General features: G+C 43.4%; 1 protein-coding gene across 6 annotated transcripts in view; it reads right to left on the reverse strand.

Moving 5' to 3' along the window:
- The window catches only part of nrcama (neuronal cell adhesion molecule a), a 62,480-nt gene that overhangs the window by 11,538 nt on the left and 33,363 nt on the right, over positions 1–17,579 (reverse strand). For 4 of the 6 annotated variants that reach the window (XM_028570400.1, XM_028570399.1, XM_028570397.1 and 1 more), the window contains exons 3-21: positions 15,017–15,197; positions 14,407–14,424; positions 13,948–14,053; positions 13,215–13,408; positions 12,829–12,951; positions 12,409–12,579; positions 10,770–10,881; positions 10,424–10,611; positions 9,904–10,035; positions 9,308–9,451; positions 9,056–9,167; positions 8,800–8,966; positions 8,514–8,661; positions 8,285–8,409; positions 5,141–5,242; positions 4,659–4,856; positions 4,481–4,551; positions 4,120–4,345; positions 3,541–3,656 (exon numbers count right to left, since the gene is read on the reverse strand). In XM_028570400.1, coding sequence (XP_028426201.1) covers positions 3,541–3,656; positions 4,120–4,345; positions 4,481–4,551; positions 4,659–4,856; positions 5,141–5,242; positions 8,285–8,409; positions 8,514–8,661; positions 8,800–8,966; positions 9,056–9,167; positions 9,308–9,451; positions 9,904–10,035; positions 10,424–10,611; positions 10,770–10,881; positions 12,409–12,579; positions 12,829–12,951; positions 13,215–13,408; positions 13,948–14,053; positions 14,407–14,424; positions 15,017–15,110 — 2,547 coding nt within the window. In that variant the 5' untranslated portion in view covers positions 15,111–15,197. The remainder of the gene's footprint in view (positions 1–3,540; positions 3,657–4,119; positions 4,346–4,480; positions 4,552–4,658; positions 4,857–5,140; positions 5,243–8,284; positions 8,410–8,513; positions 8,662–8,799; positions 8,967–9,055; positions 9,168–9,307; positions 9,452–9,903; positions 10,036–10,423; positions 10,612–10,769; positions 10,882–12,408; positions 12,580–12,828; positions 12,952–13,214; positions 13,409–13,947; positions 14,054–14,406; positions 14,425–15,016; positions 15,198–17,579) is intronic. The other 2 variants (XM_028570401.1, XM_028570398.1) reach the window with 1 other exon arrangement.

Below are 17,579 nucleotides of genomic sequence, written 5' to 3' on the forward strand. Positions count from 1 at the left end.
ACTGGGTAATTTTTTGTGTGTGAGTGCAAAAACTATAACATGCAAGGGTTTTAACCATCGTGAACCATCACCTTATCGTGGTGGAGAGGTTTGTGTGTCTCTGTGAACCTGAGGGCTGTGTTGTCTGGAGCTTTGTGCTCCTGGTAGGGTCTCCCAAGGCAAAGTGGTCTCAGGTGAGGGGCCAGACAAAGAATGGTTCAAAAACCCCAATGAAAAAGCTAAGCAGAGATGGAGTGACCCTGCCCGGAGGAAGCCGGGGCCCCGTCTGGAGCCAGGCCCAGACGGTGGGCTCGTCGGCGAGCGCCTGGTGGCCGGGTTTGCCACGGAGCCCGGCCGGGCACAGCCCGAACAAGCTACGTGGCAACTCCCTCTCCATCCCATGGGCCCACCACCTGTGGGAGGAACCGTTGGGGTCGGGTGCGATGCCACATGGGTGGCAGTGAAGGTCAGGGGCCTCGACGGACCAGACCCGGGCAGCAGGCGCTGGCTCTGGGGACGTGGGCGTCACCTCTCTGTGGGGAAGGAGCCGGAACTGGTGCGGGAGGTGAGCGCTACCGGTTAGATCTGGTGGGGCTTACCTCACGCACAGTCTTGGTTCTGGAACCATACTCCTGGATAGGGGTTGGACTCTTTTCTTCTCCGGAGTTGCCCAGGGTGTGAGGCGCCGGGCGGGTGTGGGGATACTCACAAGCCCCGGCTGGCGCCGCTGTGTTGGAGTTTACCCGGTGGACGAGAGGGTCGCCTCCCCACGCCTGCGGGTTGTGGGGGGAAAACTCTGACTGTTGTTTGTGCATATGCACCAAACAGGAGTTCGGAGTATTCGGCCTTCTTGGAGACCTTGACTGGAGTCCTGCATGGGGCTCCAGTGGGGGACTCCATTGTTCTGCTGGGGGACTTCAACGCACACGTGGGCAATGATGGAGACACCTGGAGGCGTGATTGGGAGGAACGGCCTCCCTGATCTAAACCAGAGTGGTTGTTTGTTGTTGGACTTCTGTGCTAGTCATGGATTGTCTATAACGAACACCATGTTCGAACATAGGGATGCTCATAAGTGTACCTGGTACCAGAGCACCCTAGGCCGAAGGTCAATGATCGATTTCATAATCGTTTCATCTGATCTGAGGCCGTATGTTTTGGACACTCGGGTGAAGAGAGGGGCAGAGCTGTCAACCGATCACCATCTGGTGGTGAGTTGGGTCAGAGGGTGGGGAAGACTCTGGACAGACCTGGTAAGCCCAAACGTGTAGTGCGGGTAAATTGGGAACGTCTGGAGGAGGCCCCTGTCCAACAGACTTTCAACTCACACCTCTGGCGGAGCTTTTCGTGCATCCCTGTGGAGGCTGGGGGCATTGAACCCGAGTGGACAATGTTCAAAGTTTCCATTGCTGAAGCTGCAGCGAGGAGCTGTGGTCTTAGGGTCTTAGGTGCCTCAAGGGGCGGTAACCCACGAACACCGTGGTGGACAACGGTGGTCAGGGAAGCCGTCCGACTGAAGAAGGAGTCTTTCCGGGATATGTTATCCCGGAGGACTCGGAGGCAGTTGCAGGGTACCGAAGGGCCCGAAGGGCTGCAGCCTCTGCCGTGAAAGAGGCAAAGCAGCGGGTGTGGGAGAAGTTTGGAGAAGACATGGAGAAGGACTTTCGGTCGGCACCAAAGTGCTTCTGGAAAACTGTTCGCCACCTCAGGAGGGGGAAGGGGAACCATCCAAGCTGTGTACAGTAAGGATGGGACACTGTTGACCTCAACTGAGGAGGTAATAGGGCGGTGGAAGGAGCACTTTGAGGAACTCCTGAATCCGACTAATACGCCCTCTATGTTAGAGGCAGAGCTGGAGGATAATGGGGGATTGTCGTCGATTTCCCAGGCGGAAGTCACTGATGTAGTCAAACAACTACACAGTGGCAAAGCCCCGGGGATTGATGAGATCCGTCCAGAAATGCTCAAGGCTCTGGGTGTGGAGGGGCTGTCCTGGTTGACACGCCTTTTCAACATTGCGTGGAAGTCTGGGGACGGTGCCAAAGGAGTGGCAGACTGGGGTGGTGGTTCCCCTTTTTAAAAAGGGGGACCAGAGGGTGTGTGCCAATTATAGGGGTATCACACTTCTCAGCCTCCCTGGTAAAGTCTACTCCAAGGTGCTGGAAAGGAGGGTTCGGCCAATAGTCGAACCTCGGGTTGAGGAGGAACAATGCGGATTCCGTCCTGGTCGTGGAACAACGGACCAGCTCTTTCACTCGCAAGGATCCTGGAGGGAGCCTGGGAGTATGCCCAACCGGTCTACATGTGTTTTGTGGATTTGGAGAAGGCGTATGACCGGGTCCCCGGGAGATACTGTGGGAGGTGCTGCGGGAGTATGGGGTGAGGGGTCTCTTCTCAGGGCCATCCAATCTCTGTACAACCAAAGCGAGAGCTGTGTCCGGGTTCTCGGTAGTAAGTCGGACTCTTTTCAGGTGAGGGTTGGCCTCCGCCAGGGCTGCGCTTTGTCACCAATCCTGTTTGTAGTATTTATGGACAGGATATCGAGGCGTAGTCGGGGTGGGGAGGGGTTGCAGTTTGGTGGGCTGGGGATCTCATCGCTGCTCTTTGCAGATGATGTGGTCCTGATGGCATCATCGGCCTGCGACCTTCAGCACTCACTGGATCGGTTCGCAACCGAGTGTGAAGCGGTTGGGATGAGGATCAGCACCTCTAAATCTGAGGCCATGGTTCTCAGCAGGAAACCGATGGAATGCCTTCTCCAGGTAGGGAATGAGTCCTTACCCCAAGTGAAGGAGTTCAAGTACCTTGGGGTTGTGTTCGCGAGTGAGGGGACAATGGAGCGGGAGATTGGTCGGAGAATCTGCGCAGCGGTGCGGTATTGCATTCAATCTATCGCACCGTTGCTAGATTTAAAAGAGAGCTTAGCCAGAAGGCAAAGCTCTCAATCTACCGGTCAGTTTTCGTTCCTACCCTCACCTATGGTCATGAAGGCTGGGTCATGACCGAAAAGAACGAGATCCAGGGTACAAGCGGCTGAAATGGGTTTCCTCAGGAGGGTGGCTGGCGTCTCCCTTAGAGATAGGGTGAGAAGCTCAGTCATCCGTGAGGAGCTCGGAGAGAGCCGCTGCTCTTTGCGTCGAAAGGAGCCAGTTGAGGTGGTTCGGGCATCTGGTAAGGATGCCCCCTGGGCGCCTCCCTAGGGAGGTGTTCCAGGCACGTCCAGCTGGGAGGAGGCCTCGGGGAAGACCCAGGACTAGGTGGAGGGATTATATCTCCAACCTGGCCTGGGAACGCCTCGGGATCCCCCAGTCGGAGCTGGTTAATGTTGCTCGGGAAAGGGAAGTTTGGGGTCCCCTGCTGGAGCTGCTCCCCCCGCGACCCGACACCGGATAAGCGGACGAAGATGGATGGATGGATGGATGGATGGGTTTTAAAAACCTTTCAATGCTTGCGTGTGCTTGAGTTTCGTCACTTAAGCACTGACTTGCAGTCAGTGGCGGTAGCCCTACCTACTACAACCAAAGACATGCTGTAGAAATCACCATTTATCCAAAACAATACCTTGTATCCCTGTAGTTTTCCTCTAACTGATTGGAAAGAAACAGGCTCCCAGTGTACTTCCGCGAGTGTGCTGTTGTGAACCATGACCTGCACACTATCAGGAGCAGACAAAGGCACTGCAGAGACATATGAAAGAAAAGTAGTTAAGATCTAGTTTCAAGCCACTAGACTTATAATAAATAGTAAGATAATAATAAGGAATATAAATTGACGTCTACCTAACCCACTGCACAAGTTTATCAAAAATGTTTAAAAGGCTAAAAAGGATCAGTCAATGGTCAAAAGTAGTAAATGTGAACTTTCAATCATACCCATGAGAAATAAAATGGCAACCTATGTTGACTGAACCCTCAGAAAAATATTTTCATATTAACAATGAATCTAATGATAATAGTAAAGTGACAATAGTACTACCGATCCCACTGTGAATCAACACTTAGGTCTACAGCTGCTGTCTTTGCATTATTTTGTGTTGTGTCTCACGCAGAATTTAATTTAACCAGTTTTGACTATCGATGACTAAACCAAAAAAAAAAAAAAAAAAAACTCTGAAAATTATATAACAATCAGTTCACTCACAGTCTTCTCCAGAGTATCCAATCACTACTTCAGGCTCTGGGCCGCTGCCATAATCGTTCAAAGCTTGAACCTTGATCTCGTAGGGCACATATGTTGGAGTTCCAGAGACAACAAACTGGGAAACGTTGGCCACAGTCTTTGAGGACCAATCCTCATCCACGTCCTTTTGTCTCCATTGCACTTTGTACTCCAGACCGGGCCCATTAGCCAGAAATCCTGTCAGCGGCTGTACAGAGAATTTATTTATTTTTGTCAGTTGCTGAAAAAAACACTTTAAATATTCTATCTTAACTTCAATGAAATGTTTGACCATCCTTTACTTGCATACAGCCCACAATAACAATCGGAAAGGATAGCTTACTGTCCAGGATATGACCAAGTTGCCAGGCTTTGTTCCTACTCCCTGAACATCTGATGGATTTTCATCAGGAGCTGAACAAAAACAAATCAATTGATGGTTCAGTCAGTTAGTGGTTTTTTTTTGTATATTTAAAATATTGCATTACTTTTTTTTCTGAAGGGTGACCATGTTAAATCACCTGAAGGGTTGGTCCTGTATTGGCTTGACGGCTGGCTAGGCTGGCTGTAGCCAACGCCATTCAGAGCCAGGACTCTGAAGGAGTAGTAGACGTAAGGAGAGAGGCTTAACTGCACCGTGGTGCTAGTACCAGGAGCATCCGTCAGGTTGACCCAAACTCCTGGCTGGTGGAGCAGATCCTCATATTGGATCAGAAACTCTGGGGAAGATTTAAAAAAAAAAAATAAGATCAAAGTGTAGACACTGCCACAAAGAAACAGGGGAAAAATATATATTTCTCAAGGCATTCTGTGTATATTTAGCTGTGGTGGCTCATTGCTCATCATGCTAACTACCAAGTTGCTGTCTTGTTTATTCCAACAAAACTACAGTCGCTGCTTCCGGAAACATAAACTGAATCTGCACAACGGAGTATTCTGACTTTTTTTAAATGTGAAAATGCTAAAAAGTGTAGTGTAGTTTGATACATTGAACATTTCATACTCTGTGTGGGACTGTTGTGCTCATCTCCGGGGGTCCAGGTGAGCTGAACGCTCCTCTCTGTCTGGTCAGTCAGTTCCAGGTCCGTCGGAGGGTCAGGGTTCCCTGCAAACACGAGGACCACAAAAAAATAAAAAAAGTCTCTCTCTGCTATTTGATTACAGCAAGTCATTGCTACTGTTTCAATGGAAAATTTGACACTGAAAACAGAGTTCTACAATGCCCATGGAATAAAAGTAAACTAACAGAGTTGAGTTGTGGACAAACATGCCACTGTTCAGTTAATATTACATCTGCATTCAATACACAGCAGGCAGTTTGTAAAAGGTTTTATAACATTGTTAAGAAAACTTTGATTCTTATGCTACGTTTACACGTGGCTGGCTATTTTGACATTTCAACCTCTCAATTTTCAAAAATAACATCGTGCACAGCTGTCAGTTTTCAGAAAAGTGTTCGTTTACACGTACCCGTGTATATATGCCGTCAAGAGCACGCCAAACCTGTAGGTGGCAGTGTAACGAGAAGCTCAAGCCCACGTTAGCCAATCAGAATCCCGAAAATAGCAACAACAGCTATAGATATATACACGGCAACAACAGCAACGAATCACTTCCTCTCTCTTCTCTTCCTCGGCTGCCTAAACCTCAGTTTGTCTCAGTTTACATGCAAACGTGCAAACAAAGTTTTCCAAAATCTCCACTCTGGCGTGAGATTTTAGAAAGAATTGTTTTCAGAGGCTCCGTTTGCTTGTAAATGAAGGGCACAAACGAAGGGAAATGTCTCAGTTTTTCAAAATAACCATGTACGTGTAAACGGGGTATTAATGTTGTATTCAAAAGTGCAGTATTATTTTGTGCAATTAAACATTTTGAGACTGCGCACACCCACACAGGTGTTTTTTACTTCTGGCTGATAATACCTCTGCAGTCAATCACAGTGAGCACAAACACCTGAGAAGGGTCTTAATCAGGCAGGTTAAGTAAAAACACCTGTATGGTTGAACAGTGCGTGCAGAGGCAGTGTTTTTCACAATACGATAAAATTATAAAATCCTTACCCCATATAAAACTAAACTAAACAAACATCAAATGGTACAACATGAAATTAAACAAGCAATAAGAACAACCAACATAAAATAAACATTGCGGTGAAATGAAAGCTTTTACAAACAGAACTTGACAATATAAGCTACAAAATCCTAATCTGTGGATATTGTTTACCGTAGACAATAGCTGGAGAAGGAGTTGGCTCTAAGACAGCAAGAAGCAAGAGTAAAGTACAAGAAGAGATGTTAGTGACAGATATTAGAAACAGCAGAAAAGCAGGGAAAATACTGTGGTATTGTGACACTTAATTAAAACGGATACCTGCTATTTCTGAAATTTGAAAGTGGTGAAAGAATGGTTTCAGTGTACTTCAATATTGCTATTTTTATATAAATCATAAGGCAAGGCAGCTTTATTTATATAGCACATTTCTGCAACAAGGCAATTCAAAGTGCTTTGCATAAAACATTAAACAGCAGTTAAAACATTCATTAAAGCTAAAACAGAATGAGACAAGTATAAAATACAAGGATAAACAGTGCAGTGTAAGAAATTAACTATTTTACTTGATGCAGCAAAAAATGCAGCATTAAATAGAAAAGTCTTCACCCTTTGTTTAGTTCTGACTCTGGGGACAGAAAGCAGACCTGTCCCAGACAACATGAGAGGTCTGGAGGGTTCATAATGTCGCATCAGATCAGAAATGTATTTTGGCACTAAACCAATCAGTGCTTTATAAACCAACAATAGTATTTTCAATTAAATTCTGTGAGAGACAGGAAGCCAGTGTAAAGACCTCAGAAATGGAGTGATGTGATCCACTTTCTTGGTCTTAGTGAGGACTCAAGCAGTAGCTGTCTTATTGATTTTTTTTTTCGGGAGACCTGTAAAGACACCATTACAGTAGTCCAGTCTACTGAAGATAAAAGCACAGATACGTTTTTCCAAAGCCTGCTGAGACATTAAGTCATTTAACCCTTGATATATTGTTACGGTGAAGGTAGGCTGCCTTTGTAATTGTCTTATTGTGGCTGTTAAAATGCAGGTCTGAGTCTATGACTACACCGAGATTTCTGTCTTTGTCCATTGTGTTTAACATTGCCCAATGAACCTTACCGCTGACTTTTAATTGTTCCTCTTTGGCTCCAAAAAACAATACATCAGTTTTGTCCTAGTTTAATTGAAGGAAGTTATGGCACATCCAATCGTTGATTTGTTCAATGCATTTAGTGTTTGTTTTGGACCATAACCCCCTGGTGATATGGTTATGTAAATTTGTGTGTCATCCGCATAATTATTGTAATTTATTTTGTTGTTTTCCATAATCTGAGTCAGTGGAAGCATGTAGATGTTAAACAGAAAAGGCCCCTGAATGGAGCCTTGGGAAACAAGAAAATTTGTCATTGAAGACTTTAAGAGCAGTCTCGTTGCTGTGGCCGAAGACCTGACTGAAAGACATCAAAATAGTTGTTTAGTGACAACAATATGTTAAAAATAAAAGATTTTTTCAATGATTTTACTTAAAAATGGAATGTCTCATATGGGCCTGTGATTGCTCATTAGAGACATGCCTAGATTGCTCTTTTTATTTTAAGAATGCCTTGATTACGGCAGTTTTCAGGACCAGTGGGAAGATACCTGAAATAAGAGATGTGTTTACAATCTGTAGAAGATCTAAAGCCAAACATTTTGGAAGAAGCCCATTGACAGAATATCAAGGCAGCAGGAGGAAGATTTCAGGTGTTGCATAATGTCCTTCAGTTTTTTTATGGTTGATTGCATAAAAAGTGTGTCATGGTACTTTAACTGTTTTTGCGTGGACACAGGGACCAATGCATATCCTATACCTGGTATGGAGGCAATGACTGCTTGTCTAAGCAGGACAGAAAAGAGGACTGATTTGTTCCTTTTGTGTTAAGTCTAAACCATTAACACTATATGTTGATGGATCATTTATCTGTTTCATTACAGTTATTATTATTATTTTTTTTTTTAAATATGTCCAGAAATCACTGTGTGCGATTTCCACACTCACAATCCCTGTTACATCTGGTAACCTGTTGATTGTGAGAGACCCTGGAATGCACTGGGAACATACCTACGACAGTCAGCATAGCACTGGCTGAGTCCTGGTCCAGGGTGGTGTTCTGGATGCAGGTGTAGGTGCCCTCATCTTCATCTGTCACATCTCTGATTGTCAAACTGTCCATGTCCACATCAAACCTGAGGAAGATGATGAATTTATTTTTCTTTTCTCCCAAGTTGTATCACTGTTTTAATCATGGTGCAACATGCAATTGCATTCATTAGCCTATTATTCTTTGTACCTCTCATCATCAGGCAGCTCTCCATTGTCTTTGAGCCAGATCACAGTGGGAATGAGGGATGGGTCATGTTTGACTTTACACACGAACACAGCGCTCATTCCTCTCTGCACATCCTTGTACTCTGGCTGCTTTAGGATACGGGTAGGCTCTGGAAGATGGAGAAAAAAAAAGAGTTTACACTAATAAATAACACAGCTTGACCTAATGGTTATGAAGGCCTAAAATATAAGCTATTTTTGAGCTATTATAGTCTTTAACAGGCTAAGTTTCAATATCTATATCTGACCTTTAACCTCCAGGTAGACATGGTTCTCCTTGATCCCCAGGTTGTTGGAGGCAATGCAGGTGTACTTCCCACTGTGTAGTGGCTGGGCCACATGGATCTCCAATGTACCATTCTCATGTATTACATAAGGGTCACCATTCTTAACACTGGTCTGGCTGTCTTTGAACCTGCACGGAAACAGCAAACAACATTAGGTTTAAACGTTTGATGGTGAATCTCACTGCCGTTACCCATACAAACCTGATCTGAATCTTACCATGTAATGGTTGGTATTGGTGAGCCAAAGGAGGCACAGTGAAGTAACGCAGGGTTGTTGGTGATGACCTGGTACACTCGGTTGGGTGGAGTAAGCACCCTTGGTGCCTCGGCTATGGAAAGAAGCACAACATTATCTAAATCAATATCTCCCCTCTCACTCACACACACACACACAGTGGGCTGTATGTCCAAAATGTACGATGAACTTATATATCTATGTTTATATTTACAACAAAACAGATGAACTCACCAAGTACGTTGACAAAAGCGTTTGCCAAAAGGTAACCAAATTCATTGGATGCATTACACTGGTAGACAGCACTGGACCCAGTTTGCACATAGCTAAGAATCACGGTGTCATCATCCACCTTCCGACTGTGGTCCTCGGGTGCATCTATTGCAAGGCAACAGACAGGATTTATGGTCAATAGAGAAAAAAATTTTTTCCAGCCAAAGTTCTTCAACTGCACTATTAAAGTTTTGTGTACATAGAAACCACTCATAACAATCCTGGTGCATTACGTTAAACTATATAAAATGCCATGCAGTGGAAAAACACTGGGCTTGGGAGTTTAGTTCCCACTACAACTCTGCATGTAGATTTATACGTTCTGCCACTGGCAGGTGCTTTGGATAGAAGTGTGGTTTATCTGTGTTTTTTGCCCCCAACGGTGCCTTCCAGGCAGCGCTGCCGTTGGGAGGCACTGGTTAGGGTTAGGTGCCTTGAAGGCAGCGGTCGCAGCGCTGCCTGAAAGGAGCAGTTGGGGGCAAAAAACACCATTGAGCATAAGTGTGCGTAAAGGTAGTATATTCTATTTTTTTAAATGCATGGTCTCATTTACTCACTCTCTATGGGGACTCCATTGACAAACCAGGTAATCTTGGGTTTGGGTTCTCCGTTGACTCGACAAGTCAGGATGCCGGTCTCATTCGGGGCGAGGATCAGGTTCCTGGGAGCGCTGACCCAGAAAGGAGCCGCTGTGGATGACAAACAGAAAAAGGAAAGATAGAGAGCGAGAGTTATGAGGGAATGATGAAAAAAATAATAATAATAATTGCTGTGCCCTTCGCTACATGATAAACGTACTTTAGGGATGTAAAAATAGTAATGTAAAAACAAATTTCATACTAGCAATCACTGGAGTCACTAGATTCAAAGTGTTGCTAGTTCTACCAATCCCACTGCAAATCAAACACGTCTGCAGCTTTAGTAGCTCTCTGTGCAGTAATTTGTTTTGCCAGCTATGTTGAATCCCAACAAACCAAGAATGAATGTCCTTACACTAATACCCAATTCTGATGTAATGATAAAAGAAACTTAGACAGTGCACCAGTACAGTGAAAATAACCTGGTTAACCTGCATACCTTTAACAGCGACCTTGATGATGTGTTGTGCAGTGCCCAGCTTGTTTGTGGCTGTACAGCGGTAGTCCCCAGCATCAGCTTCATTCACGTCAGAAACCTTGAGCGTTTTCTTGAAGTTATAAAAGGACATCCTGCTGCTCTGCAGCTCTCCTCCTCCATCCTTCTGCCAGGAGATCTCTGGAGTGGGCCTGTCACAGAATTAAATACAACAGGATGTTTTTTGTTTTTTGTGCTGTCAAATGCTTTTGTTAAGACCCTGACGGTTTCCTATAAAGCACATTGTTGTATAATACAAAAAGGTGTCTTTCTTCCATGTGGATTACAGTTACTGCAGACGCCTACTTACAAGCCGTCAGCAATGCATTCCAGCTCCAGAGTCTCCCCTCTCAGAACCATCTTGGTGCTGGTGATGCCCAGAGGCGTCATGAAACTGGGGCGACGCTCCCCATCTGGGCTGTCTGAACACACGAGGACACACAACCTAATCAGAACCAGACTGCAACATAAGACTTGGAGGCTCCTCTTGCCACACAATGTGAGGAGTTGGGTGAAACCATGAGCTCAGAGGGCCATTCATATTCTCATGAAGGAAATAGGTAGTAGAAACGTACACTGTCATGAAGTAAGACATGAAGTGGATTTTCAAAGTGGATAGAACAATAGTCAGTGAGTGAGTGAGTGATTGCTTGGAGCTTAATTGCATACTGTATGAACAGCACATCAGAATTAGAGAGCAAGGGGAATCTCCCTGACAGGAGTAGCCGGTGGTTTGTTGCTATGGCAACATTGGGGTCTCATCTTAAAAGCAAGATTTCTTTAACATTCCTTTTGGCGAAAAGGTCAGAAAATAACAAATGATCCTCTTCTACATCAAAAGGTGAAAAAAGAGCAATGCTATGTTAGAATATTAATATCATGCTTCATTTGTGGCCATCTTGGATAATCATTGAGGGTGTGCTTGATGTAGCAGAACATGAGATCAGTCTTAAGTGTGTCTATGATTCCAGGAAAGATGCAGTTAGCTGACATTTATTGTTATGCATGCTTTTAAAGGTTTCTCAAACCATCTTAGGCTTTAATATTATCTGTATACAGAGGTAATCATAGATATTGCTGTTTTGCCATGTAAGTATTGTATCGTGCATTATAGTCAAGTGATTTCATTCATATTATATTTAACATCTCTATCTTTAGACCCTTAGTTTATATAAGGAAACACTCCACAAAAAAACTGAGGCTAGAAATGAAAAATGTAGTCATGTTTGTTAATGTAGTCACAGAGGAGGGGATTGAGGCCAAGTTTTAGGTGTGTGTTGGGTATGGTTAGGCTATGGAGTAAATACAGGGCTGGGTTCACACTGAGGGGGCTGAATGGGAATAAACTGGCAGCACTCACCACTATAGAAATCAGTGACATTGTATAAAGCAGCCACAGTCTCATTCATTGTTTCCACTGTAATATAACAGAAAATCATAAGCATGCAAAACTAGGAAAGAAAACAGGAAATGTGTTACTTTACAATGGCTTTTTTTTTTCTCTTCAGTGTGTTGCAGCAAAAACGTTAACACATGGGGATGACACTACAGTTATGTTACTGTGACAACTGTTCTATTGCTAGAAGCACGTCATAAAACTCAGGAAAGGTAGAATATAGGAAGAACAGCTCAAACATGTATCTAAGGCTAATGCAGGTTTGCTGGAGCAACACATGGATTTAAGATGGTAGTTAAATCTCATTGATAAAGTGATAAGTGTGATAAAAACAAATATCCACAAATGTGAAATAAAAGGAACTGTAAAAGGAAAAAATATTATATTGGAATAATAATCAGACAATAAAAATATAAATGATCAGCAATCCAAAACTCAAATTTTAACTACATATATTTGAAAATAAATGTATATTCCAATTTTGTGGTAAAGTGTCAAATGAAAAAAAGTAGAAGTTCTAAGCAAATACTATTCAGTTAATTCAGTGACTTACTGTCCAGCACGGTGACTGAGATGGGCTGTTTCTGCTGGATGGTTTGTGTGTGAGGGAAGCGAGCATAGCAGATGTAGTCATTCCTGGTGTCTTCTGGCAGAACGTTGGAAAAGTACAAATCTCCATTAAGAGCCTGGGACACTCGTTTATCCAGCGGAAGCCTCTGGAAGTCTAAAGGACAGGCAGAGAAAGAAAGTTGGTTAGTGGTCAGTTCATGGTTTTCTGGGGGTTCATCAGGCATATTTTCCATCAATTCTCTCCACAAATACCTCATGATTTAAGCTAGCCTGTACTGTATGTATCCTGACTGAATGTTGAATACACATTACAGTGTGCAATCCTTTTGTCTGGTCTATTGAATGTGAGATTCCTATGTCCTTGTGCCATGAGTGCAGATATGTATACATGCAAAGGACTCACTGTTATCCATCCAGAAGATGACAGGAGGGGGCAGCCCTGCAGGGGGTCGGCACTGCAGCACTAGGGAGACCCCCATCTGCACCACAATGGCCTCGTTTCTCTCCTTCGACCACAAGGGGGACCCTGCGAGTCACAGAAACATCAAACAAAGGCACTGGAGGCCATAGCTTCACAAATAGTGTGGATCAAATGAATCCATAATGTTTGCAAAAGTGATGAGATTGAGCATTTTGTGGAAGCTGGAAACTAGGAATCAAAGTTCCAAAATTAACTTGTACTTGACTACCCCAAAAAATAACTGCAGTTGAGGCTCAAGCCTTTAGAATGTATTCTAATTTTTGAAAACCAATGGAAATAATGTCATTTAATATAATTAGAAGTCTTACTGGACTGTCTGATGACAATGTTGTTGGATACAGCGGTGCCGTGCTCGTTGTGTGCCGTACACTGGTATGTTCCCTCATAGGCCTCAGCCTTTTCCCCGCTGATGTCAATGACCAGAGTTCCTGAACCAGGCTTCATCAACACTTTGGAGTCTTTCTCTACATCAAAGTGGGTCCCGTTTCTTGTCCATGAAAAGCTAGGATCAACAAAAACAATAATTCACGCTGTGTTTTCTAGGCTAGAAGCGATGAGGAAACATAAAAGACAGGAAATGACACAGTGTTGGCATGTTTGTTCAAATCATCAAGATGCATTGTGGTTTGTTCAAGCAGACTGATTGTAATCACTGACTTCATAGCAGGGAGTTTGACGGATTCTAACTTGATTCAGGGGCTGGTGGCAAATCTAAATTGTGTCTAATTCACTCTGCCATGTGTGTTTCTCAAGTGGTCTCCATGACAACAGTTGCTATGGCGATTCATATTTCCACAGTGCTCCAGGTTAAGTTGAAACAAATCTATAATTTCACAGAGAGGACCATACAACTAAATGGAAATCAGGTTTTCCTCTTGATTTCTGAAACTCTCAGGTTGAATCTTTAGCACATCATTATCATTATCAAGTTGTTTTCCCCTCAGTTATACTGTTGAATGGAATAGTAACCAGTGAAATATGCTAGCAGAGTGTGCGGCTGGGATGGATAAACAAGCATCATTGGAGGAGTGATTGTCTCACCTGGGATGAGGCTTCCCCTTGGCCTCGCAGTGGATGACAATGTTCTCCCGCGGATCAAAGATGTAATCCTTTGGGGACTGTAGCGTTATAGTGGGGGGTTGGGGCACTGGAGAAACATGAATAGAAGCATAGTTCAGACACATGCAGTGAAATGTAAACATAGCACATTAGGGGGGCTTACAGAATCAAGCATATGCATGCAACATGCATTCACACAATCAAGTATAACACCATCAGGAGCTGCAAACAGCTCTCTGATCTAATAACAACTTACCAGCCCCATGAACTGGCATAAACCAAGCACCACTCCAAAACAAGCAAGTTACTTCACACAGTAACAGTGTTGAGATAACCGCATGCACATCTAACATTGCTAGAACACACAAAAGCAAGTTAAAATAACGTTTTAAGTGCAAAAACTCAACACTAGAAGTCACAGCAGTGTTTGAGGCAACTTACATCCTTCCAGTACTTTAGCTTTTTGTCCAGTGTGACACGCCGTACCACAGTGATAGAATATTGAGGAAAGGTGTTAGTTTTTGCAAGCTGTAAATCACAAGTTTAGGTGAAATAGTTGCTCGTTCAAGTACTTTGAAGCATTTTATTGAGTCTGCCTAAAGTTTGGGAGATGATTTCCCTCTTTCTTTTGTGAAGACTTCTATGGCTTCAGTTCCATCAGGCAGGTGCAATCAATGCAAGATAAGTAGTTGAAGACATCATAATGTCATGATATACTGTATATAGGGAGACAGAGTTCTTCAGAATTGCATTTCATAACTGAAAGCCGCAAACTGGATTCCATGCTGAAACATGCAAAGCTGAAACATAAGAAAACCAGTAAACTGCTGCTAAATATGCAGCAACTCTAGAGCCCACTTAGTGGCCCATAGAGGCTGTAATGTTCTTCATTATGCCACCACAATATGAAAATGTTAAATGGATTTTCCATTGCAGTTCCCCATAGAGCTTGACGTGTTGATGCAAGCAAAATAGTTGGTTAAAAAGAGTTTTCAGCATTTACTATTTTGGTAATCATAGTAAAAGTGATCATGAAATGGACAATACTTACGATCAAGAGGCACTTCCAGCGCTGAGGTTGTGTGACTCAAGAGTGTCAATAGCACGGCTGCAAAGCCTGGCACCCACTTCCTGTTCCTGTCCATGGTCAGTTGTGTCACGATGAAAACCTTCTGTCCAGATTCAACGACACAATCAGGGCAGTCAACGGAGTGACAAAGTCTGAATCCACACTGCAGAAAGGTACAAAAACGAGCAGATTTTATTTTAATGATTTTATTTGGACTACGTGATCTCCAAAATGGGTCTTCACTGACACACTGACAAGTCTCAAAATGTGAAATGTATATAAGATCAGTCCAATAAAAGGAAAGATGTGGGTGCACAGAATATTTAGTCTGAACCACAAATGGAAAGTTTACTTTGCTGCAAGTTCACTGACATTCTTAAAGCTCAACATCCAAACTAGGGTGTGTAAGTCATGGATCACAAGTGGTTTGTCTGTTGGATAGCATGTCATCCTGCCAATGTAAGGAATTTGGCAGGAGAAAAAGTCCAAACAAACTTGATTTTAGTCCTTCTAACTTAAACAACTTAAGCATCCTGCAGTCCTACATTCTACAAATAACACATGGACTGTTTGGGCAGTCTTTGTGGAGCTAGCTGTCTTCACATTGCACTGTTCTCAAAACAAGATTCGCCACTGCTTACTAGAACATCCCACATGCGGCAAGATTTGCCCCATCTAACACGTGTTTGCCTGTAAACATATGGCATGTGAGCGCACTCGGCCAGAACAATCGCAACTCTGCTGCAGATATAGCTGCACACAGCACCACGTTAGTAGAAGCATCCTTGCCAGTGTGTCGTATGGATCAAAGTTACACATGAGTGCAGGCCCATGAGCGTTAGCTTCTGTTGCAGGGTGGACCATTTAGAAAGAGACACAGATTGATACGTACAGCCGCCACAAACACACCACCATGTTGGCATTAATGGGGAGTAGGACATTGTGTGTGTGTGTGTGTTTGTGTGTGTGTGTGTGTGTGTGTGTGTGTGTGTGTGTGTGTGTGTGTGTGTTATTCCCTTTTATGTGCTTTGTCTTGCAGTGTGTGAGCCTCTGTCACATGTGCATTAACCAGAACTCATTTATTAGCAAATTGGTATTATATCACTGCACCAATGACATCAAGATACTCCTGTGAATACAATGTTTTTGATGAATTGCTCTGTCTTCGACACAATAGCAAATTCTTCACGTTTAGAAAAAGACATTAATTATCAGCGCTGGACTAAATGATTTGTTGAAATAGATGAAATGTTTTCCATTGCATGAGCCAGTTAAATCACAGTATGGGAGACAGTAACTCCTGTCAGCAGGCTGCCATGGATTTTCGAGGTGGAGCAGGGTGCTGCTGTCAGGTGAATGGCTCAGTCCACCCTGACATCTTCATTATTCATGACATGCACATGCATCTTTGCAAATATAGACCCACAAGCACGTGGATACACAGGCAGAGAATACGCACAAATACAAAGGGGGTTGAAGTCTTCAGAGGCATTTGAAGGTGAAACTATCAAGCTGGCTGGGAGTCAGTTCTGTTACGTCTCTACTCTGCTGGAGAGGAGGCATGTCTGATGACATAGGGAGAGTATCGGTAATGAACACACACACACACACACACACACACACACACAGACAGACAGACAGAAAGTAGTGTGTCAGATAGTATCTAGCTGAGCTAGGCAGAGTGTGAGAGCTGATACACCCCCAGGACACAGCTAATTACGCCGACACGTCCCATTTGATATTACTCTCACTAGTTAATCGAGAGAGAAGCCAACTGAGAGAGAAAGAGAGCAACCCAATGTATGTTATGCACTGAATGCATTAAAAGCAGGCCATGCATGCTAAATCTTCTAATCTCATTGTGAAAAAGGCAATGTTATATTATGCAAATATAATAGCCCATCTTCAGATTAATAACAATAATGCTCCATGCTGCTGCAGCGAAAAAAAAGTCCTTCCCCCACAGCAACACATATATTAAGACCTCCAGCATGGCTTAATATATATGGCCATTTGGGTGACAAAAAGGAGAAAGGGAGATGGATGATTGGAATTGATTAACAGAATGTACAAATAAGTTAAAAATGAAGACATTCAAAACATTATAAAGGATGGAGAGGAAAAGGAAAGAAATTATATACCCTAAGGCAGGGTTCAACAATAAGGGTTATAAGGGCAAGTAAAACGTCAAGTCGGGCAAAAATAGAAATAAAATTTGAATCATGTTTTCCGATTATCATCATATCATAAATTCCTGAGGGGAGCGTGTGATACGAGACGTGTGAAAAATGTACTGGCCTTCTCCTTTTAAAGTAGGGTAAGACCAATTCTAGTTTTGAGGCCTATATGAATATTTATATAACTATATAACAAAATAGTTGTACTGTATGTCAGCTGACATACAGTACAACTGTACAACCTCATTTTAACAGTCGAAAAAACTTTATTATCAGAAACCTAGGGATTTGAAAAAAGTATGAGATTGGGATTTTTAATTTTAAAAGAAATACTACTAAATAAAGACACATTCTCAATTCAAAGTCAA

The sequence above is a fragment of the Perca flavescens genome, chromosome 23, assembly GCF_004354835.1.
Source record: "Perca flavescens isolate YP-PL-M2 chromosome 23, PFLA_1.0, whole genome shotgun sequence".
In the NCBI taxonomy this organism is placed as follows: Eukaryota; Metazoa; Chordata; class Actinopteri; order Perciformes; family Percidae; genus Perca; species Perca flavescens.